Source organism: Schistosoma mansoni (genome assembly GCF_000237925.1).
Source record: "Schistosoma mansoni, WGS project CABG00000000 data, supercontig 0223, strain Puerto Rico, whole genome shotgun sequence".
Lineage (NCBI taxonomy): Eukaryota > Metazoa > Platyhelminthes > Trematoda > Strigeidida > Schistosomatidae > Schistosoma > Schistosoma mansoni.
In genome coordinates this window covers 108,671-129,253 of record NW_017386089.1, presented here as the reverse complement: position 1 = coordinate 129,253, position 20,583 = coordinate 108,671, and the positions used below count along the sequence as shown (strand labels likewise).

Here is a 20,583-nt window from a genome sequence, read left to right as displayed (position 1 = left end):
TACTGAGGAAGGATGGTCACTTATCAAAGGGATTCCCGATAAAAATTTTAAATTATTTTCCAAGTGAATTATAGAAGCTAAGATACTTATTATTATATATTATATTTTTGGTACAATATGGAATTCTCAGCACATGCTATTTCAACAACTTTCCGTTTCTTAATTCTTGATCGATCCTGACGATAAATATTGAGTCATCTCTAGTTAGATGTTAGCAGTTCATGAGTCTTTTTCTGTATAATATTCATTCTTTTCTCTGCATATTTCCAGCCACCACTATATATCTAATTGCACTTTTTTGTAACTTGTACAGAGGTCATAAAATTTCCATAAACGCACCTGTCTAGGTTGTGCGATTAATAGGCATAATGATGTGTTAAACCAAATAAACAAACAAACGAATAACTTGTTGAAATATCTAGATGGCAAGAACAGGTCACCACGTTCTGGTGCTTTTTTTAAAGGAATAAAACCTATTTCGCACCATTTCGTATCATATAGGTAACAGAAGCTGTTAATAATTCATCCTTTTGACCGTTTACATTAATTTAACTAACATAATTCTTTTAAAAACTATTATGTGTTAGTCAAGATTATATCATCAGCTGACAATAAAATAATGACTTCTGAGAATATCTTATTGTATCAGCTTTTCACAAGCTTCAACAGCTTTGTTTTAAAATTCTGGAAATACACTTTGAAGGATAGTTGAAATATTATTGAATGACTTTATAATGTTGATTTAACTGTTTTTCATATATGGTTAGCATTATCTACTGTTTCCCAAACATTCTGAGTGGTAATGTAGCCCGATCGATGATTATGTTATCCACGAATGTATGAAAGCATCCAAAGAATTTAAAACAACTGTACTTTGAGAGTAGTGTGAAGACTATGTTGAAGTATTTAAATATTTCGTTTCTCATCTCGAAATCTGTTTATAGAAAGAAAAGGATCCTGCTATAAAAAAAATTAGTCAAAAGAAGTTGCGTACAGTACTATTTATGCTCAACTTTAACACTGTGTTGATCAAATTACATGTTACTGAAGTGGTTAGCTTGTCACTCATATCAGTCAGTAATCAGGAAACATATAAAAATCGACTCAGTTTTCCAAGCAACTAGAAAAGTCAAGGACAAATTTAGGATCAAGAATCAGATCAAAGGGAGAGACAATCGTAATAAATATGCAAGAATAACTAGGCAACATCAATATCGATATTACAAGCTGTCAATCATGGTTCACTTCTACACGAATTTGGTGCTAATTATATTGTCCAGAACAACAATTAGAGGATCACGAATATAATTATTCAGCTAAGAGGATGTAACTCCACCAAAAATATCACGAGAACTAATGGATACGGATTGAATTCGCCTTCAGGTAATTGGAGGTGACCGATTGCTATCAAGAATTAATGAAATAAATTAAAGGCAGTAATGAAATCAGTGGATGAACTAAATTCATAAATTATATTTTGTTTCAACTAACTTATTAAAACGTTCCATTTCTTGTACAAGAACAGTGTTCATACTTTCTTCATACTTGACTGGATATTTTTTATATGCTTCAGATATATCAAAGGCGTTTGGTAATTTACCCAGGATATCATTAGCTATTGCATCAATTCGTGAATCAGTAAATCCACCAACTTCGGATGATGTCTGACCAACGGTTAGTAGAAGTGAATCAAACAATGTGCGCGTTTCACTCAATTCCCGTGTGATATCAACATTTCCATGCATTCCAAATACTTCAGGAGCTTGTACGGCGGGCAAACCCTAAATGTAACAAATAAATCATATATCATTAAGGCTATTTTATTATTGCTTTATACTAGTTGTTTCATTCATAAAATGGAAACCCATGATTTATTATACAATAAAATGAAAGACTGATTTCTTTTGATGATATCAACCATCTGCACTCAGTTCTGTAGACAATTGGGCTTCGGAACTAGTACTCTTTGTTTAAACACTGATAATATGTAACTGATTCTAAACAACTATTATTGGAAAACTTATTTCATTACAATTGCAATGAATAAAGATCTATATATAACGGTGTGACCTAATTAAGGAAAACTTGGATTGTTCTCTGAACTTATGATTCTTCCTTGTCGATACTCATCAAAAAGGTTTGCCTGATAAGTTAGGAGATCTACGTAGGAATAATATTTACATCACACTGCCTCATACGGAGCCATTACCATTGTACTACTCAGGCGGTCTGGATATCTAATGTATGTCGCTGTGTCGAGTCAATTAGACTAGTGATCAATATGATCAATATATTTAAACCAATGGTATGAAGTGGACTATATGACGCTAGTTGTTATTATTAGTGTTAAGTTGATTTCCCAAGCCTACATATCAAATAAATCAATGAAGTATGGCTGATTAGTTTTAATTGACACTGACCCTCTCAAGACATACTTCATTTTGTGTTAAAGTTTGTTTTTGATACCTTATGTAGGTCCCACATTGTCCGAACATTCCATGTAACTACATTAATTGTTGCTCTGGTTGTTAAAAGGATCATCGACATCGTGGCTCTTGGAGAATCCCGGATTTCACCATGAGGCGTCATAATACGTTCTTCAACTCCCAGGGCAGAGAAAAAATCACCTTCCAGATGAAGATGAAAAGTAGAAAAGATGAAAGTAGATAGAACACACATTGAGGAAATCATCAAACTGAATCGCGAGGCAAGCCCTAACATGGAATCCTGAAGGTAAACGGAAAAGAGGGAGGCCAAAGAACACACTGCGTCGAGAATTAGAAACAGACATGAAAAGGATGAATAACAACTGGAAAGGATTGAGCAGGACAAAGTTGGATGGAAAGTACTGGTGATGGGTCCATGCTCTACCTTTTCAACATCCCATCTTCTAAGGTAAATAGCCAAAAGAAAAAATTTGTAATCCTACGCTAAATAAAGTTGTTTAGAGCTTAAGTATATCACTTTACAACATAGCAATGAGTACCTTCATTAGTCAACTATAGAGAACATGAAACAACATAAATTATTTTACTTCAGCGAAGATTTTATCTCAGGGTTACTTAACTTCTACTTCAGATTTAGCTTCTTAGACCAAAAGTTATTGAAAATGACTCGAGATATTTAATTTAAATCTTACAGTTATCGAGAAAATTAAGATTATTTAGAACAATGAATTACTACGGTCGGAGTTTAAGATATAACTAACTCATTTTCAAGTATCCATTCGTAATTCGGTTTGTTCACTCTATTAGTTATATACACAGTAAAAATCTGACAAAACACATTTTCTTTGACTTACTTTAATAAATTCCAAATATTCATTATATTCCATTTTGGGGGGAGCATAATACAATCCACTTGGAGAAAATTTGTAGTGTGGATCACTAACAACATTTTGACATAAGAAATCTAGTAATATTGTCATTAAACATCTTCGGTCTCGTTCATCTGTTACTCGACCACCATAGTTGCATTCACCAGTCATATACTGGATAGCATCATATGGAAACTGTCAATGAATAATAATAATAAATGTTATTGTTATCAGAGTGAACTACAATATTTCAATGACAAACAAATGAAATTTAAGATTTATATGAAAACCAATTCAGATCATTCTCTCTAACTTCCGATGGAAAAGTGTCATTTTATTTGCTCTTATTCGCTGCATCTACTCTCTTGCCATGTTTCGTTATAGGTTATCTTATTTTCAAGATTCTTCTCTTCTATTGAACATCTTTAACTTCATAGACTAAGAATACTTGCCAGATTTTTAGCAAATATTCATTTTATGTTTCGCCAATTATCAGTATTTAGGTGTGAAATGTTTAAATCTTGACCCTTAATAAATGAATATAGATGTTCGAAATTTCCTGTCTTTCCAACTTCACATTTCTGTGCATACGGCCCGGTAAATTAAAACTTACGTGTAATCTTTTCGTTATCAGTTCTCAATAATTTCTGAATTACGTAACTAATAATGCATACAACCGAGAAATTGTCATACATATAAATTCAGCACTACCTTTATGCATTACATATATTATATCTTTAACACCAAAAATTATCATTAGCTCACTGATGACTAACATCCAGAGGGAATCCCCAGACTTCTAGTGGGGATCTGTGACCAGTGGAGCTAAACCGTCTCGAGTGTGAGGCAGTTACCCACTGAAGACAACAAAAGATGGTTAGGCAATACCGTGTATTGTTTGAAGTTAGACATCTATAATGTTGGATGTCGACTAAGCGATCTGGAGGTTAAATGTTTGCACGCGAGACCGAAGGTGCTGGATTCGATTCCTGGTTGCATGGTCGCGGATGCGCGCCCCAATGTACTCCCATATTAGGCCCGAGCGGTCATATAGTGCTTGCATGTTTTCAGTAGTGGTCTAAATTAGATCGATTCAGGATTTCAGTGAAATTCCTCAAGCTTCATATCCCAATTGCTTACAATTCGTGGATACGTTGAGAATAAACTTACATTTTTAGTCACATCTTGGTACATCTCTAGGTGTATTTCCTGTTGTGGAGTAGGTCACATTCGTATCACATAATAAACACTTTCTGAACGTATCTCATGACAATACCTAGCATAGTTTTTAAAAATGGGATTGCAAAACAATCAGTATCCCAATGCACGAGCATCTCACCAACTCTTGGTATGTTACCCCCAAAAAGATTATCCTTCATAGTGACCTAAACCTAAAAGAATCGGATTGGAAGGAGGCAGAAGCAAGAAATGGCGAACTGTTGAGATGTTGGAAATTTATCAATTCATGCCTGAATTCTCTGTGCAAAAGCCAAATATCCAACTATGGAATGTATGGCTTTCTCCAGTATGTTTTGATCTCATTTTTTGTTTTGATTGTTATTTTGTACTTTTTAAACCATAGTCAGTTATTATTATCCTCTAATAATTTTTCATGTTTATTATTCAATTGTTATTATGAACTTTATGTTTTTAATTGCTCCTTTATATTTATTGAATGGACGATCAACTTCCGTATTTCTGATCCGTAAATTATTTTCATTCACCTAGTTTTCTTTAACCTTTACATCATTATACAACTTTGATTTTTCTAAACATCGGATCACTTTATGGTGTGATTTCGTTTTTTCAATAAAACCATGAACTGATCAATTTTAGACCTCAAGCTTCATATCCCAATTGCATACAATTCGTGGATACGTTGAGAATAAACTTACATTTTTGACCATATCTACGTACATCTCTAAATGCATTTCCTGTTTTGGAGTAGGTCACATTCGTGTCACATAATAAAAATTTTCTGAACGTATCTCATGACAATACCTAGCATAGTTTTTAAAAATGGGATTGAAAAACAAACAGTAGCCCAATCCTCACAACCTCAAACTGAGAATCATGTTTTATTCTTCTAAATTTGAATTGAAAATATTACAAATATGTCATTCTTCTAATTACATTACATCATTCTTTTGCCCCTCATAATTTTGGTTATACTGTTTAATTATTAACTATACAGACTAATTAAATGGTCTGACACTGGTTTATTGCCATCAAGTTTTGATACACAAACCATTGAATTTAACACTAAATAACCAACAAATTTTCGCCTCGAATGTATTATGTTGCCATTAAAAAATAATAACAAAACAAAGATGACTACTTTTTTATATTTATATTTTTAAAAAAGGAATAGCATGGAGAAATACTTCTTTTTCTTGATGAGAATCTAATTTAGATCGATATCATGAATGGATGAGTGTTAGACCATCATTGAAAACCTGTAATCACTGGATGGCCATTTCTACCTAGTATCGGACCCCTCATCAGTGCGCATTCATTATCCCGCACACGGGACTCGAACCCAGGACTTTCCGTCACGCGCGCGAACGCTTAACCTTTAGATCACTCAGCCGGCATGCAATTGAAAACAATATTGTTCACTTTTAGGTATTGTTCTAATTCACAAAACGGGAGTTTTTTATGAATTAGGTTTTTCATCATGAGTCTATAGCAATATATGCGTTGGATAATAATAATAATAATAATAATAATAATAATAATAATAATAATAATAATAATTAAACCGATGCTGATCAAGTGGTGAAATGACCAATATCCAGATATACTAGTTAATAAATGAATTAGCATATTTAATTATAGGCTGTGTTATGTCAGGAGGAAACAACAATAACAAGTTACTTTCTTGGGTTAAATTATATTTAAAATAAGCAGTTGTATGACCTCTCTCCAGTCTGATTATCGATTAGTTTGCCCATACTGTCTGTAGGACCAGTGACCTAGTTGTCAATTAACACATTGACCAATAAACAACTAACAGTACTTTAATGATTATTGGTCCTCAAGCCAATTAAAAGACGAAAGTAGAAAACGGATAAGTTATCTATTTTACTCAATTCAATCATCATATATATGTGGTAGAATTCTGACCACACATCGACAGAATTAAGAAATTACCATAACGGCATCACTACTTCGTAAGTGGAAGGAAACTGAAAAATAGCTCTTTAATCAATTAGCAGTAACTTAAGAAGGGTATAACATATAACAATTTATTGATCATCAAATGGCATACAAGCAGAAGAATAAAAAGACAATAATTCAATCACTCAATAATTATACAGCACAAGTAAAGAAGCCATGACTTCAGGTACAACAGTTCCAAATGCTCTTTCCGTTATAATAGACTTCATAATATAATATCAGGATAACGGGCAAAAGCTTTGATGGGGAATTGTTTAGTGATAACAGTTACGTTAGCATCAAGAAAATGTTACATTTATGAAACGAATATAAAGAAGCAGGGATTTGTTAAAGATATCGGTAAAAGAGAGTTTGCGTAATGAGACATTTGTAATTTACTCTCTTGCTGGTTATTATAATTATTATTATTGTTAGTAGGGCGGTTGTACTAATTGCTCATGAACAGAAAGGTCAGGTTTGTAAAGCTGGTTGTCGATGGCTTGAGCTATATGTAAAAAAATCATGAGTAGACTATGGGGTATTCCTAGCGGATAACTTGGAAAGCACTGTTTACGCTCAGATGATGCCCCGTATCAACGAGATGAGCCAGTATAGAGATCTCGATTGACTATGATCATCTCATGCTTGGCCAGACAGGATGATGTTCGTAAATTCAGTGACGAACTAACCTGATTACATGACCTACGTAACTGGATCAACAGTAGTTGAATTAGCAAATGAATGGGAAATTCGATAAGTATATCTTTACTCCCAGTACTAACAATCGGTTGGTTATAGGATGGGATTAACAGTTTTGCCTCAATGACTGTTTTTGTGGAGCTTTTCTAACCCGTTTTGTTGCTAATTTGCTGACATTGTAGTTTGACAACTATAATTTCAAGAAAACGGGTATTTTAGATACCGTGGTTATCTCTGATTTCGACCTAATTAAAGACACATGTGGTCTCAATAAATTTTAACGGAATTGCGTCCATGACCAGAATGTTGCGATTAGTACTTAACTCTTATTTACTGATCATTAGAGCCAATAATTTTCGCATGAGAGGAGCAGAGTTATAAGGGTGTATCGACTGATGATGGTTATCTTCTTAATACACCTCTGTTTTAATTACAATATTACCATCTCCTTTATAAGACTTTTAACAAATGTTGGATAGTGTGTAGCAGAGAGCGAATAAAATTAAACTTATATTTATGTGTTGATATTGGTCAACAGACTCAAATTTTAGGCACTTTAGATTACAGGCAAGGCCAATATAGTTGTCATCCAATCCACTGACATTTTTTGGACTGTTGAGTGGGATTAACTGTTATACTCTTGTGAAGATTAAAGTACGGGTAACTTCTAGGATCTATTAATTGACTATTATTCTGTAAATATTCTTATTGTATAACTATTCAGCAATCAGATTGTGTGTATCTATATTTGTCTTATTATAAGCATCATTTTGACCTAAAAATTATTATTATACGATTGACTGTTCTTAACTTATATTCAGTTTATTAATTACAGTCTCTCATGTTCACAGCCACACTTTGGCTTGATCTTGCGCAAATGCTATTTCCTATTTGATTGTGTGATGTGGTCTACCTGTCTGGTATATAAACCAAGTATACTTGAAACAAATGATTAGCATAATAGGCGTTATTTGTGTTGTGGACTCAACTGGAAGGGCTTGGTGGACAAAGGACCAATAAGGACTCTAGGCTGCTCATACCAGTCGAACGTCATTATTTTGGCACAGTACTAAGGTTGGACAAGCCGTATTCCGATTGTTATCAGAAGGGGTTTTGTGGAGATTTCAGTATTTGCATAGTTGAAATCATGAGTCAATTGAAGCTAGACCACCATAGAAAACCTGGTAGCACTGGACGGCCGTTTCGTCCTGTGAGACTCCTCAGCAGTGCGCCCCGTGAGATTCGAACCCAGGACCTACCAGTCTCGATTGGTGAAGAAATCACGTGATAACAAGCCAGCCGTAAAATGCACAACATTAACTTATGTACGTCTCACGTGGATTACAACTATGAACGCGTTTCGGTGTTTTTTTTCAACTGATGTCATTTCATTTACATGATTGAATGAAGTTTCAAAATAATTTCCTTATTTAAGGAGGAAAATTAACTTTTTTTAAAATTCTCGGCTATTGAGTTTTAAGTATATCCAATGCTTCGTTCAGGAATCTGGCCCAAGCTTTTTCAATTAAATATAATCAAACATCAAAATTGTCGAATATAAGTACAAACATGGTTTTCCGGCTAGCTATATACTAAACAGGTCATCCAATCATACTAACAATTTTGAGAGCAAGAATCTGTTGTAGTGCATATGAGACATTTAGTGTGTAAAGAAAAGTGTTAGTATAACAGTTGTATGTATGTGTAAGTGGATCTGAGGGGAGAGAAAAAATGTCACTGACTATTTGTCGCCTCTGACTGGTGAATTTTTTATGAAAACAACCAATTTTATAGATGATGAGTCAAACATTTCACAGAATGCATAAAAATAATTAAATTATTCAGTGTATGGAGTTGTGGAGATTGTTAAATTTCATTGAAATTATTAAGCTATCAAAGGTAGACAACCATCGAAAACCTAGAAGCACTGAACGACCGTTTTATCGTAGTATGGGACTCCTCAGAACTGCGCATGAACGAAGGTGTTTTATCAAAATTTCATCATTTATAAGCTTCATACTTAGGTACTTGAAGTCCGACGACTAGCATTATTGTGATGATATCCTCTACAGTCAATTCACTTTTATTGAATTAGTAGATATTCAGCAATGATACCTAACTTGGTGATTGTAATGACATAAATTGATCATTCAGTTATATATATATCATTCCTATAGGAGGTCAGTCGCGATCCTGCCTGGATAGATCCAATGGAAACATCTTTTGACTGTGAAGCTGGAGGACACGAGATCGAATCCACCATAGAGTATCAGTTCTGTTAAAATTAAAGATACACGTTATTGATTACTGCTGAATAGCATGAAATCTAGGTCCATAATATCCTGTAGAATGCCTCCAACCACAACCTTACATCTCAAGATAGTTCACTTGAAGTCGAATCACTTGAACTAGTTGTCACACTGCAATTTGATCGGTCGGATTCAATCAGTACTGAGGACTTGATATATATGAAATCAATCACAACTCAGAGGTCAGTCAGTCGTAAATACATTTTCCTTATGCAACAGATGGAATATCGATAGAATACTTACTAATATAATAAAGATTTAAATTTTCGTTTGAAATAATGAAAAACATGTCTTCAAGCTGTCAGTGATGGAGACACGTTACTTAAGTACTCAACATTTCAGTTTACTAATTAAATGACATAATTAGTTTCATTAACAAAGTATATATTTCTTGACAAAGTGTTAATGGGTTGAATGTTCAGTAGACAGTAGGGTACACCTTAGGATTAATGAATAATTTTAAGAGGGACGAAATGCTCATGAAGACTGTTATGTAAAACTGTCGATTTAAAAATTATTTTTCATTAATTCTTACCTTGTCATATTCATTTACAAACATTTGTAACTGTCTAACTGATATACGTAAGTCTGATTCATTAAATCCATAGGGTATATTCCATCCAAGTGGACCAAATTTAATGCGTTCTTGTACTAGAGCATGGAAGAAACACAAGCCGAACAATAATTTCTCGAAAACCTGAAATCAGATAAACAACAGTATAATTAATTTTAAAAAAAGTTTATTCTGGAACCAATCTTAACTTCATAACTAATTTCGTAAGCTACGAACAAAAACCTACAGGAATGAACTAGTAGTAATTTTTAACCACCAATAATTTTCAAACTTTAAGAAGTAACCAAAAGAAGTTGTTAATGATGATTATGATTGTATATGGTTTGTTTTGATGCATCAGTTCTAGAGATTGTAAAGGGATTCATTCAAGATACAACTTTGAAAATAAGTGATTAGTCAATTCAATTATGCGTTTCATAATATTTAAAATCTATGGCAATGGGTAGGTTTGAAGGTATTTAATTCAACATTTCTTGGGAGAACAACATTGCACTAAAACGTTTACGTTCTCTAGACAGTGTGGCATTAGGTAAGGTTGAGGCAAACTTAATTTTTAACTAAAAAAATATTCAAAGACTATTACAGCAACGAACGAAACCAATTGGTTCTCATCAAGTTAGTCACCTAAAATATTTTTACAAATCATGGTCAAATTGGTTATGTATTTTCATTAAAATCCCAAGAAGTATAACTAATGCCTAAAAGGTCTATGTGTAAAGAAATACACACATCACCTATGAATAAAAGTCAATTGAAAACGAGAAGTGGTCGAAAATCTATTTTTACTCACAAAATATATCAGCATTTCGTAAAAAATATTTTACTTAAAATCTTATGGAAAGCCACATAACAGAAATAGCTAGTGAGTACACAAATAACCACTAATTTATTCAGAGAATATGATGTTTAATTCATAATTAGGAAGCGTTTAATTCTTTTATCGTCGTGGATATTAAGTGGTGAAATTTAATCAGTCATTGCTTGGAGCCAAGCATTATGTGCAAATTATCTCGACACAGGCATTATAATATATGTCACACATAACAGAAGGATTACGGCTAAAAGTTGAATCCAAGTGACGCATTTTTTCCTGTTTGTATCTTAATGGCTGGATTGAGGAAAACCTCTAGGAATGCAAATTTGCCAAAAATGACTTATGAAATTTCTGTCCCTGATACTGACAACCGGAAAACTCAGGCGATTCCAAATAATGGTATGAAATGAATGTTATGCATATTTCGTCGCAATCATGGACCGACTAATAATATACAATCATTATAAAATGTGGGAGCACTGAACGACCGCTTCGTCCTAGTATGGGACTCCTCAGAAGTGAGCATCCACGATCCCGTAGGCGGGACTCGAACCCAGGACCTCCGGTCTCGTGAGCGAACGCCTAGCCCCTTAGACGAATGAGCCAACATACAACGGTGCTAATGTTTAACTTCAACCAATCCATGGTACTGCGCCACCACCTTCCATTATCTTCGTTGGGTGCCGGCTCAGTGATCTGGAGGCTAAGTATTCGCGCGCGAACCGAAGGTCCCGGGTTTGATCTCCGCTCGCAGGGTCGTAGATGCGCACTTCTGGGGAGTTCCATACTACGATAAAACGGTCGTTCAGTGATTTCAGAATTCCAATGGTTGTCTACCATTGATAGGTTAATTATTTCAATGAAATTTAACAATCTCCACAACCCTATGCTGAAAAAATAAATATACTTTTGCTTCGAAATTTCAAATTAGAAATGTATCTGATCAACTATATTATCTTTTTCATTATTATAATTTCCGATAATGAAATATTCAATATTAAAGATTCTAACTCTCAATTTAGTCTATAGTCACATTGAATTCCAATAAGAAACTATTACTACCTGGTCTAAAAAGTCGCCAAGTACGCAAAATAATGTACATCGTTTACGTTATATACACATTAAAGTATGTAGGTGACAAAGAATTAAAAACTTTTTAGAACTTGATGTTACGTTTATCGATGTAGAAATTGATTACATGAATTTGGGAAGCTAAATTTAGTCTGACACACTATTATCTATCTATGAAATAGTGCTAATGGCATCAAACCATAAATGATAAAGTAACTACTAAGTTAATAAAAATGAAAACACTGGAACAATATGATACATTTTTCCGTTGATAAATCTGACATATAATGTTTTTAACGGCATAAACGCATGTCATCTGCTTGGTGGTGGAAACAATGTGGATATTTCAACATCCTTCAAAGTGATTATAACTCAAACAACTATGAATTCACTACATTAAACTAAGGTCATCGAAACTGTAAATCTGTAACCGAAACTATGTATTCAAAAGGACACTAGCTTGGTAGCTCCTATTTTTTCATTATTCAGTTATGTAATATTTTGTTTCATAAACCCAGTAACAAATACCTTTCCTTCATTGTTGGGCCGATTTTTGAGCTTTACTCATCTTATTCAGTTAATTTACTCAGTTTTTTGACTGTTATTACGTAACTTTAACACCAATATTCATTTTCCAGAAAAGTATCTTTATAGGCTTTAAAATATTTTCTAGAGTTTTCATATTCAGTAACATATAAATATTCATCCACCACACCACTCGGTAATTTTCCCATACTCATTGTCGTTATTCTAGTAATCTTTTTTAATATGATATAACGTATGTAGATTGATTGCAAACGATAGCTACTTTCGTTTTTAGGTTGTAGGTGGTTTCTAAGACACTACAGAGAAAATGAATAATGGGGTTATGGAGATCATTGGATTTTATTCAGGTCACGAATCGATCATAATTTAGACAACCGTTGAAAACCTTGAAGAACTGGATAATGGAAGACGGTCTATCAATATTATGTGCTGATTGAAGTTGGATTTCTACACCATCCCGGTTCAGTCGTCTGGAGGTTAAGTGTTCTCGCGTGATATGAAAGGTTGTGAGCCCGATTCCTAGTTTCAGGGTCATGGGTGTGTAGTGCCGCGATTCGTTAATCGTTTACTTCGATAACCGTTATAATTCTAATCTTAACGGTGCGTAAAATCAGAAGACGAAGGATAGCAGCAACTACAGTTTATTGTCGAATAACTCAGGTTAGAAAACTAACAACACCTGAGCGAGTGAACAGGCGAACAAGCGAAGGAAACGAACGAGGAGCAAGCGAGCAAATAGCAAGCAATTATATAGGCAATTTATAGTCAAATTTAATAAGGGCACAGCAAAGCAAAACAAAGGCTGATAATAATATTTGTGTGCGTATATATATGGGGAGGAGTATGAGTCATCGAATGATATTTAAGCAGTCAACATTTCGGATAGAGTGTCATGTGCTCTAGTGGTATAGCAGTGCAAAGAATATGCAAATTGTTACTATCCAAATGACGATGTCTGTTAAGTAAGTTATAAAAAGGGCTTAACCAAAATTGGCTATAATCGAAATTGATTGTAGGATGGTTGCTATAGCTGCTCCTTGCTGAAGAGCCTTATAGCACGAAGTCAGTCTAATGCATTTAGTTTTTCAATGGTTCTTTAACTTACGTTGATTTACCGTATCAGTTAAATGAATTTATCTTATTCTGTTACACATGTTGTTCTATTTTAAGTAAAAAACACACTAAGTTTCGAAATAAATCGCATGCAGAACTTGACATTCACACCGAATAATTTCAATGTAGGGAAATATAATTTGTCTAATCTAGGGAATGAATCATTAGACATTTTCATATAATGTTTGATGATGTGAATCACTTATGATAGTCAGTTTATTCGTTCACCACTTTTTCGAGTTATTACATTTCTTTTCTTATTACCTTCATATTGTTTTAACTGTGTTGACGTACAGCAACATTATCGAATAAGAATTCGGTCTAAAATTTGGTCTTCAAAAACACCATATTTTTTATGATTCTATACAATCAAAGTACAAAATGTCTAGTTGTTCCATTGTAGAACCACATTCCCCTTCATAAAAATTATTGTGAACGCAGATTGATCTTCCAAACATCGTTATTTTAAGTAGTCACTTAAATGGTACATAAATACACTGGATAATCATCGTATCTTTGATGTTACTTCTGAGATTCAATCAGGTACTTTAAAAAAACAAGGATCAAGTCAAAAATCTTATCAGATATAACTATCGATAAATATAGAAGTTTTTGAAATACTTATTGGGTAATAACGGCTTATTACCCAATGAATAGTTGATAATTCATCAAACACTACACTTTCAGGTACATATTACTTCTATTATTTAAAGATAATAGTAATAATAATGCATAAATATCATAGATACTTATATTCATGAATCGTAAACTTATTTTATTTCAATTTAACTAAGAATGTAACTTACAGCTTCTTTATTTGGACAGCCGTTGAAAAACTCTGGATCAGATATAGGATCATTTAAATAAGACTGCAAAAGATTTTGTCTTAAACCGGTAGGTGGTTCATTTGTCATTTTAATACCATTTTGAAGGACAGTAACTGGAAACTAAAAGAAACGTTGAACACATTTAAAGGTAGTGTTTTTATTAATTAGTTTGAAACAAATACATTCTGAAGCATTATTGTACTGTAACAATGGTAGGTGGTGTATAAAAAAAATATTTTGCGATATCCGATTGCTTGTATCTATATTCTCTACTAACATTCGACTCCTTAAGTGTCTTCGATTTAATACAGTTTTAATTACATTTGGAGCAATCTCAGGAATTTGATAGTAAACTTTTAAGCTAACTTTTGTTCAGGTTAATACTAATAAGGCGAATCTGGAATCGTGAGATCACTGATACTTCCCGTGGGACAAATACCTAAATTACTGCATATCATTGACGATCATTTGTATTTCTGAAATTATTCTGAACTAAGTATCTTAGAAATGAATAAGTAAGCAAATAAATGAACAATTGTTTCTTGCAGGGATTATTCTTAATGTTATCAATTACGATTAATTATCTGGAATTTTTTTCCTTTCAACATTACAGAAGGGTTGATATTTGCGAGAAAACAAACAAATTGTGAACACTTCGTAAAAAGTTATATTAAAGTTCTCTTGGAATAGTAGCATAATAACTATAAATCTTGACTTGCAACCGCTTGATCATAGGTTGTAACTCATCATCATTCTGAGAAAACAATCATTTTGATCATTGTTATATTTAAAATAATGTTCATGTAAGGATTCGAGTTCCAGCGTGGACATCAACTCTGAGATGCAGGTACATTCAGCTGACGAGTCCCGAACTGGACGAAACACGCGTTCTGTACTCCACTGCTAGCCACTATCCATCTTGGCTTATGATGCTTGTGAATTAAGGCAATATAAAGGTAATCCACACAGTATACATATATGCCAATAAGAGACTGATCGATTGCGGTTTTAAACATCAATGGGAGGATTCAAATCAACAATACCAAGTGAACTAATAATAATTATCTTAGAAAGGTAATTAAAATTAATGTATGCTTAAAATAAAAAGATTTACCCATCAAATGTTTATGACTTATTTTTTTATTATACAAGAAAACAGAAAAACACACCTTATTACTAATTCATAAGTATGTAAGTATAGTCAGCCAGACAGTCTTACTTTAATCAAAGGTTACATTCAATCGATAACTAGTAATTTGAATAAAAGTTTTTTTCTGAACAACGATTTATTCTAACAAATACAGAAGATTGGTAAAATTTGTAGTATCAGTGATAAAATAAAATCTTATGTAGTGAAGGAAATCTGTCCATACGTTTTCCATGGGATAGATAGTTGTATATTAATAAGGCTTGTGGTTATTGATTCCGTAAAAAAATTAGTAAGAACAGAAGTAAGATATGTGGATTTATGGTTGAGAATCTAATTCATAATCAGTAAACTAATATAAGCGTAAAAGGTTTGTGGAGATGGTTAAATATTTCGGTTTACATTATAAATTGATCTTAGTTAAACTGATATTGAGAGCCGGGAAGTAGTGGATAAGTTTCGCTGTAGCATGAAACTCCTCAACAGCGATCATTTATAATTCACCCCATTTGTTGTGAGAACTGGAAGTCTTGGGTTGCGTTGACACTGATAAATATTGTTAATTCTGACCAATCCAGCAATGTCCAAATATTGAAAACAGGGATGGTTTTATTTCAGCTTCCACTGTAGATTAAGTGACTACAGGCGCTAGGTATTTGTTATTCTCAAGATATCAAACAAATTCCGCTTTAACGTTTTATGCATCTAAAAAATAACTTTCTGGAAATCATAGTAATGTTCTTTCTTTGCTTTATAATATGTAGTGGCTTTGCTTCTTTAATCAATCATCTTTGTAACCGTTATCATATAAATCTCAACGGTATTTGAAATCAGAAGGCAATAAGAAGCGACAACTACAGTTAATTAGTGTATAACACAGATCACAAAGTTCTAATCACATCAAGCGAATTTGAAGCGGAGAGGCAAAAAAGTATATGTGAGTAAATACATAGGCAAATTTATAGTCAAATCACATAAGGACACAGAAAAGCGGAGAAAAGGCTAATAATAGGATTCGTGTACATATATACATGGGGAGAGAATGAATCGAGTGATATTTAAGCTATCAACATTTTAACTAGAGCTGTCATCTGATCTAGTGGTCATAATTGTACAAAGCAATATGCGACTTGTTACTGTTCTAATAACATTGTCTGTTAGGTATGTTAATGAAAAGGCTTAAACAAAATTGAACACAATAGAAATTGGTTGTAGGATAGTTGCTATAACTATTAGCAACTATTTCGGTTTAGATATTTGTTCATTATGTGTTTCACAGTTAAGTATAGTACATTAATATAAGCCGAACTTAAGATGTTATTAGCCCAATTGTAGTAAGCTTAATGACTTATTTCATTCTAAATATATTAAAATCAATATACGGATAAATAGATTATTCAAGCTAACCTTTGGTGACGGATAACTCGTAAGCCATAGACGAAATGATGCATTCGTATTTTCCACGGTCATATCTTCACATATTTTTTCAAGCGCTGTCATCCAACTCACAGCTAAATGACAATTTTGCAGTAAAACCCAAGATCCATCTTGTTTACCCTGTGCAATCATTTTTGCTGCTATAGGACCTTGACCCTGTCCAAGACTAATAGACTGAAAACGTGCACCACCAAAATTTTTGTCTGTAGCAAATTTCAATAATGCCATAGTTGGATCAGCTCCAGGAGAAAGAATGAAAATGAGTGGTGTGGTACAACTTGAATCTTGATAAGATTTCGCTAAATCAAATGGTGGAGGTTCAACAAATTTCCTGCCCAACTTCTCCCTGACATAATTCATTACACCAGGAACCACCTAATTTAATTTGAAAAAGAATTATGTAATTATGAATTTGACTTAACGAAAGAAAATAAAAAAGTCTTTGAAGAACAGATGACTATATTAAATTACTACATATAGTGGTGAGCTGAAATTAGAGTATATAAATTATAAACCCATATTTATCCGTATCTCTATCAAGGTTTCACTGAAAAGATTTACAGATAAGGTTAAGAGTGACCATAAGTAATACATTCTTTAAGCTATGATTAATTGGATCACTGATATATCCAGTTTAAATTAATCATCATCTCTTAGCATCATTTAACAGACAAAATTAAATTTAAATTTATTCATTTTTCTTCTCATTGAACCGAGATCATGTTGTACATTCCAGATGAATCAAAATATTTAAGACCGTCCTAACTGTTAAGACTCACTTTGTCATTCCCCTAATCATTATTCAAACTTCTCGAATAAAAGCTTTTTTCCACTACTACTACTTCTAATTTTTTCAATATAGAATATACCAGACTGACAAAAAGGACAAACTCTTGTTTGAATCTAACATTTAAAAAGAAAGAGGCAAACCTTATCTGGACGTATGCATCGAAGTATAATCAAAGTTTTAAATACATCCAATTTATTCCATGGTTCAGGTAGTTTATCTTCTTGAGGATCTTTACTATCGTAATATTGTTTCCATTCATTTAAATGTGTTGTAAAATGTTCACGAAATGTTTCAAATCCTTTTATTGTTGATAAACGACATATTTCATCCCAACATTTATCTGATAACCAATTATTGGCTGGATTAGCTAATTTATTTTCTAATCCAATACCTCCAGTTAAAAAGAATATAAATTCATTCATTTCTAATTCACCTCGAGATCTATGGAATTTTATGTAATGTAATGGAAAAAATAATTTCATGAATTTAAAGCTAAGCAAATAATGTTAAATTATTTATTCTAATTTAATTTATTTCGTTAAGCAATTTGACTGATTTGAATACTATATAGTTGACATCATGAATCACTTGAAGCTAGACCACCATGGAAAACCTGGAAGCACCGGATTGCCGTTTCGTCCTGTTGTGAGACTCCTCAGCAGCGCGCATCCACGATCCCGTCTCGCGAGGTTCGAACCCAGGACCTACCAGTCTCGAGCCAGAGTCCTTAACCGATAGACCATTGAGCCGGCATCCAACGGTGTTAATGTCTAACTTCAACCGATCCACGAAATTGAGCGACACATCCACCATTGTTTTCAGTGAGTTGATATCTTCCAACAGACCTGGGAGAAGCAGTGACCATGCCAAAAGCATGCAGCCTTTTTATGTAGTAGGTCAAACAGTAAGCTTTTTTCGATGACATTAAAACATGAGAAAACCAAGAGAGATTAAAAGAAAAAGTAACACCAAGATATATGAACTTTGACACTGTGTTTATCAACGAGTCTCCATTGCCACAAGCATTATGGGATCCCAGAATAGTGTATAGGTGCTATCCATGTTTCAGGCTAAAGTTAACCGCTTAAGATTTAGATGGATTAAGTAAGAGAACACTACCAACAGACCACCATTCAATACGAGACAAAAACTCGTTCATTTCTATGGGATGTGAAGAGGCAGAAATCGGCATGCAAACAGTGAGGTCGTCCTCATATTTCACAAAAGTGTTTTCTGTGGAAGGTGGCACATCATGCAGAAAAAAAAGAGGAAAGTAGAGGTGAAAGAACAGTTCCTTGTGAGACACCTTAATCAGACAGTAGAGACGTTGAATACCTTCCTCCAAACACTTTGTAATGTTCTCTTCTGGAAAGGTAGTAATATAGCCGATTGTTTATCCAGCTGTCAGTGTTACGCTTATTAACTTGTTCAGTAAAAGTTGTCTTGGGATAGAATCAAAAACAGAAGTACAGTCCAGAAAAGGTAGCCCATTAATTACAGTCTCATCGAATTAGGTTTGTGTAATTAGTTTTTATGAATAACGGTTATGAATTAACCAAGTTATTATGGTTATTATAAGTAATATATATCGTTTATATGATCAATTTTCCTATTTTAGTTTCTAGTCACTTCATTAAATAATTAGTTCAACAGTATTTTGATCCTTTATTTTCTAAATATTTAGATATATTACGGTTAAATTTCACTACAGCGATTTCAAATGGGAAAAACGAGAATTCGAATGATGATTAAATATTTATGGATGCCTTGCTATGGGGTATGAAATCCCAGTAAACATGAGTGATATATGAATTCATTTGAGTTTTTTGGTGAGTTGCTCATACATCGCTAATAATAAATGACAGTTAAGTTACATAATGGATAATCTGAAATCCAAATCTACGTATAATTGAATTTTTACACAGTAACTAAATGTGAACGCGGAGTAAAAACCCAACTTTTGTTCATTTATGCTATTCTGCGGTCATCATTTTTTAACATTGATGATAGGTTTTTAGCACGTTATATCCTTGAACTCCACTAGTTACAGTTTCTTACAAGAAATGCTGGAATATGTTTCGAAGTTAGTTACTGGTCAGTAGATGAACCCTAATGGTACTCCCAGTTTTTAACTGTTTACATAGGTCATGTCAGTTTGAGATGTAAACTGTCTTTAAACTGAGCTATGATCAATAAATAGGTTGCAAGAAAAGTTTACCACTATATGATGAAACTACATTTATACATCGTTATAAATGTATTAAAATATGTCTAATAACTTACTTAACGATATTTATACACATACTAAATGCGAACAATACTTTATGCTTTTCAAACAATGAACGACATACATTCGTATAGAGATTATACTCAAAATGATCTTTTAAATAGCGTAATCGTCTTTCCAGTATTTTCGATTTATTACTGATCACGACAGTTTTTTGTGATAATGTTCAGGTATAATAAAGTAAAAATAAAAATAAAAATCGTAATTATAATTTACAAAAGAAAGTGGTAATAATAACAGTAGTCATGTAATTATGAAGTCATAATCAATAACAAACTATATTTGAAAGCGTGAGTCAATTGAAGCTAGACCACCAGAGAAAAACCTGGAAAAAGCCTGTGGACCGACGATTATCCCGTTTATAGCGAAGACTAGTTAGTGATTGACTATACGTACAGGAAAAATAGAACGAAATTCATAACTATTTCTGATGAACATTGTTCTGTTTAAGTTAAGTTAAATAAAAAGAAGCTTTAACCCAAAAAATCAATTCC

At 33.2% G+C, this 20,583-nt stretch overlaps 1 protein-coding gene across 1 annotated transcript in view; it reads right to left on the bottom strand.

Moving 5' to 3' along the window:
• Smp_159840 (dynein heavy chain, putative) overlaps window positions 1-20,583 on the bottom strand; it is a gene marked incomplete at its 5' end in the record, with an annotated part of 101,258 nt that overhangs the window by 7,781 nt on the left and 72,894 nt on the right. Inside the window, 7 exons of the mRNA XM_018791954.1 lie at window positions 1,492-1,781; window positions 3,302-3,511; window positions 10,019-10,180; window positions 14,408-14,548; window positions 16,983-17,387; window positions 17,943-18,243; window positions 20,086-20,226. Of these exons, the coding sequence (XP_018647275.1) occupies window positions 1,492-1,781; window positions 3,302-3,511; window positions 10,019-10,180; window positions 14,408-14,548; window positions 16,983-17,387; window positions 17,943-18,243; window positions 20,086-20,226 (1,650 nt within the window). The remainder of the gene's footprint in view (window positions 1-1,491; window positions 1,782-3,301; window positions 3,512-10,018; window positions 10,181-14,407; window positions 14,549-16,982; window positions 17,388-17,942; window positions 18,244-20,085; window positions 20,227-20,583) is intronic.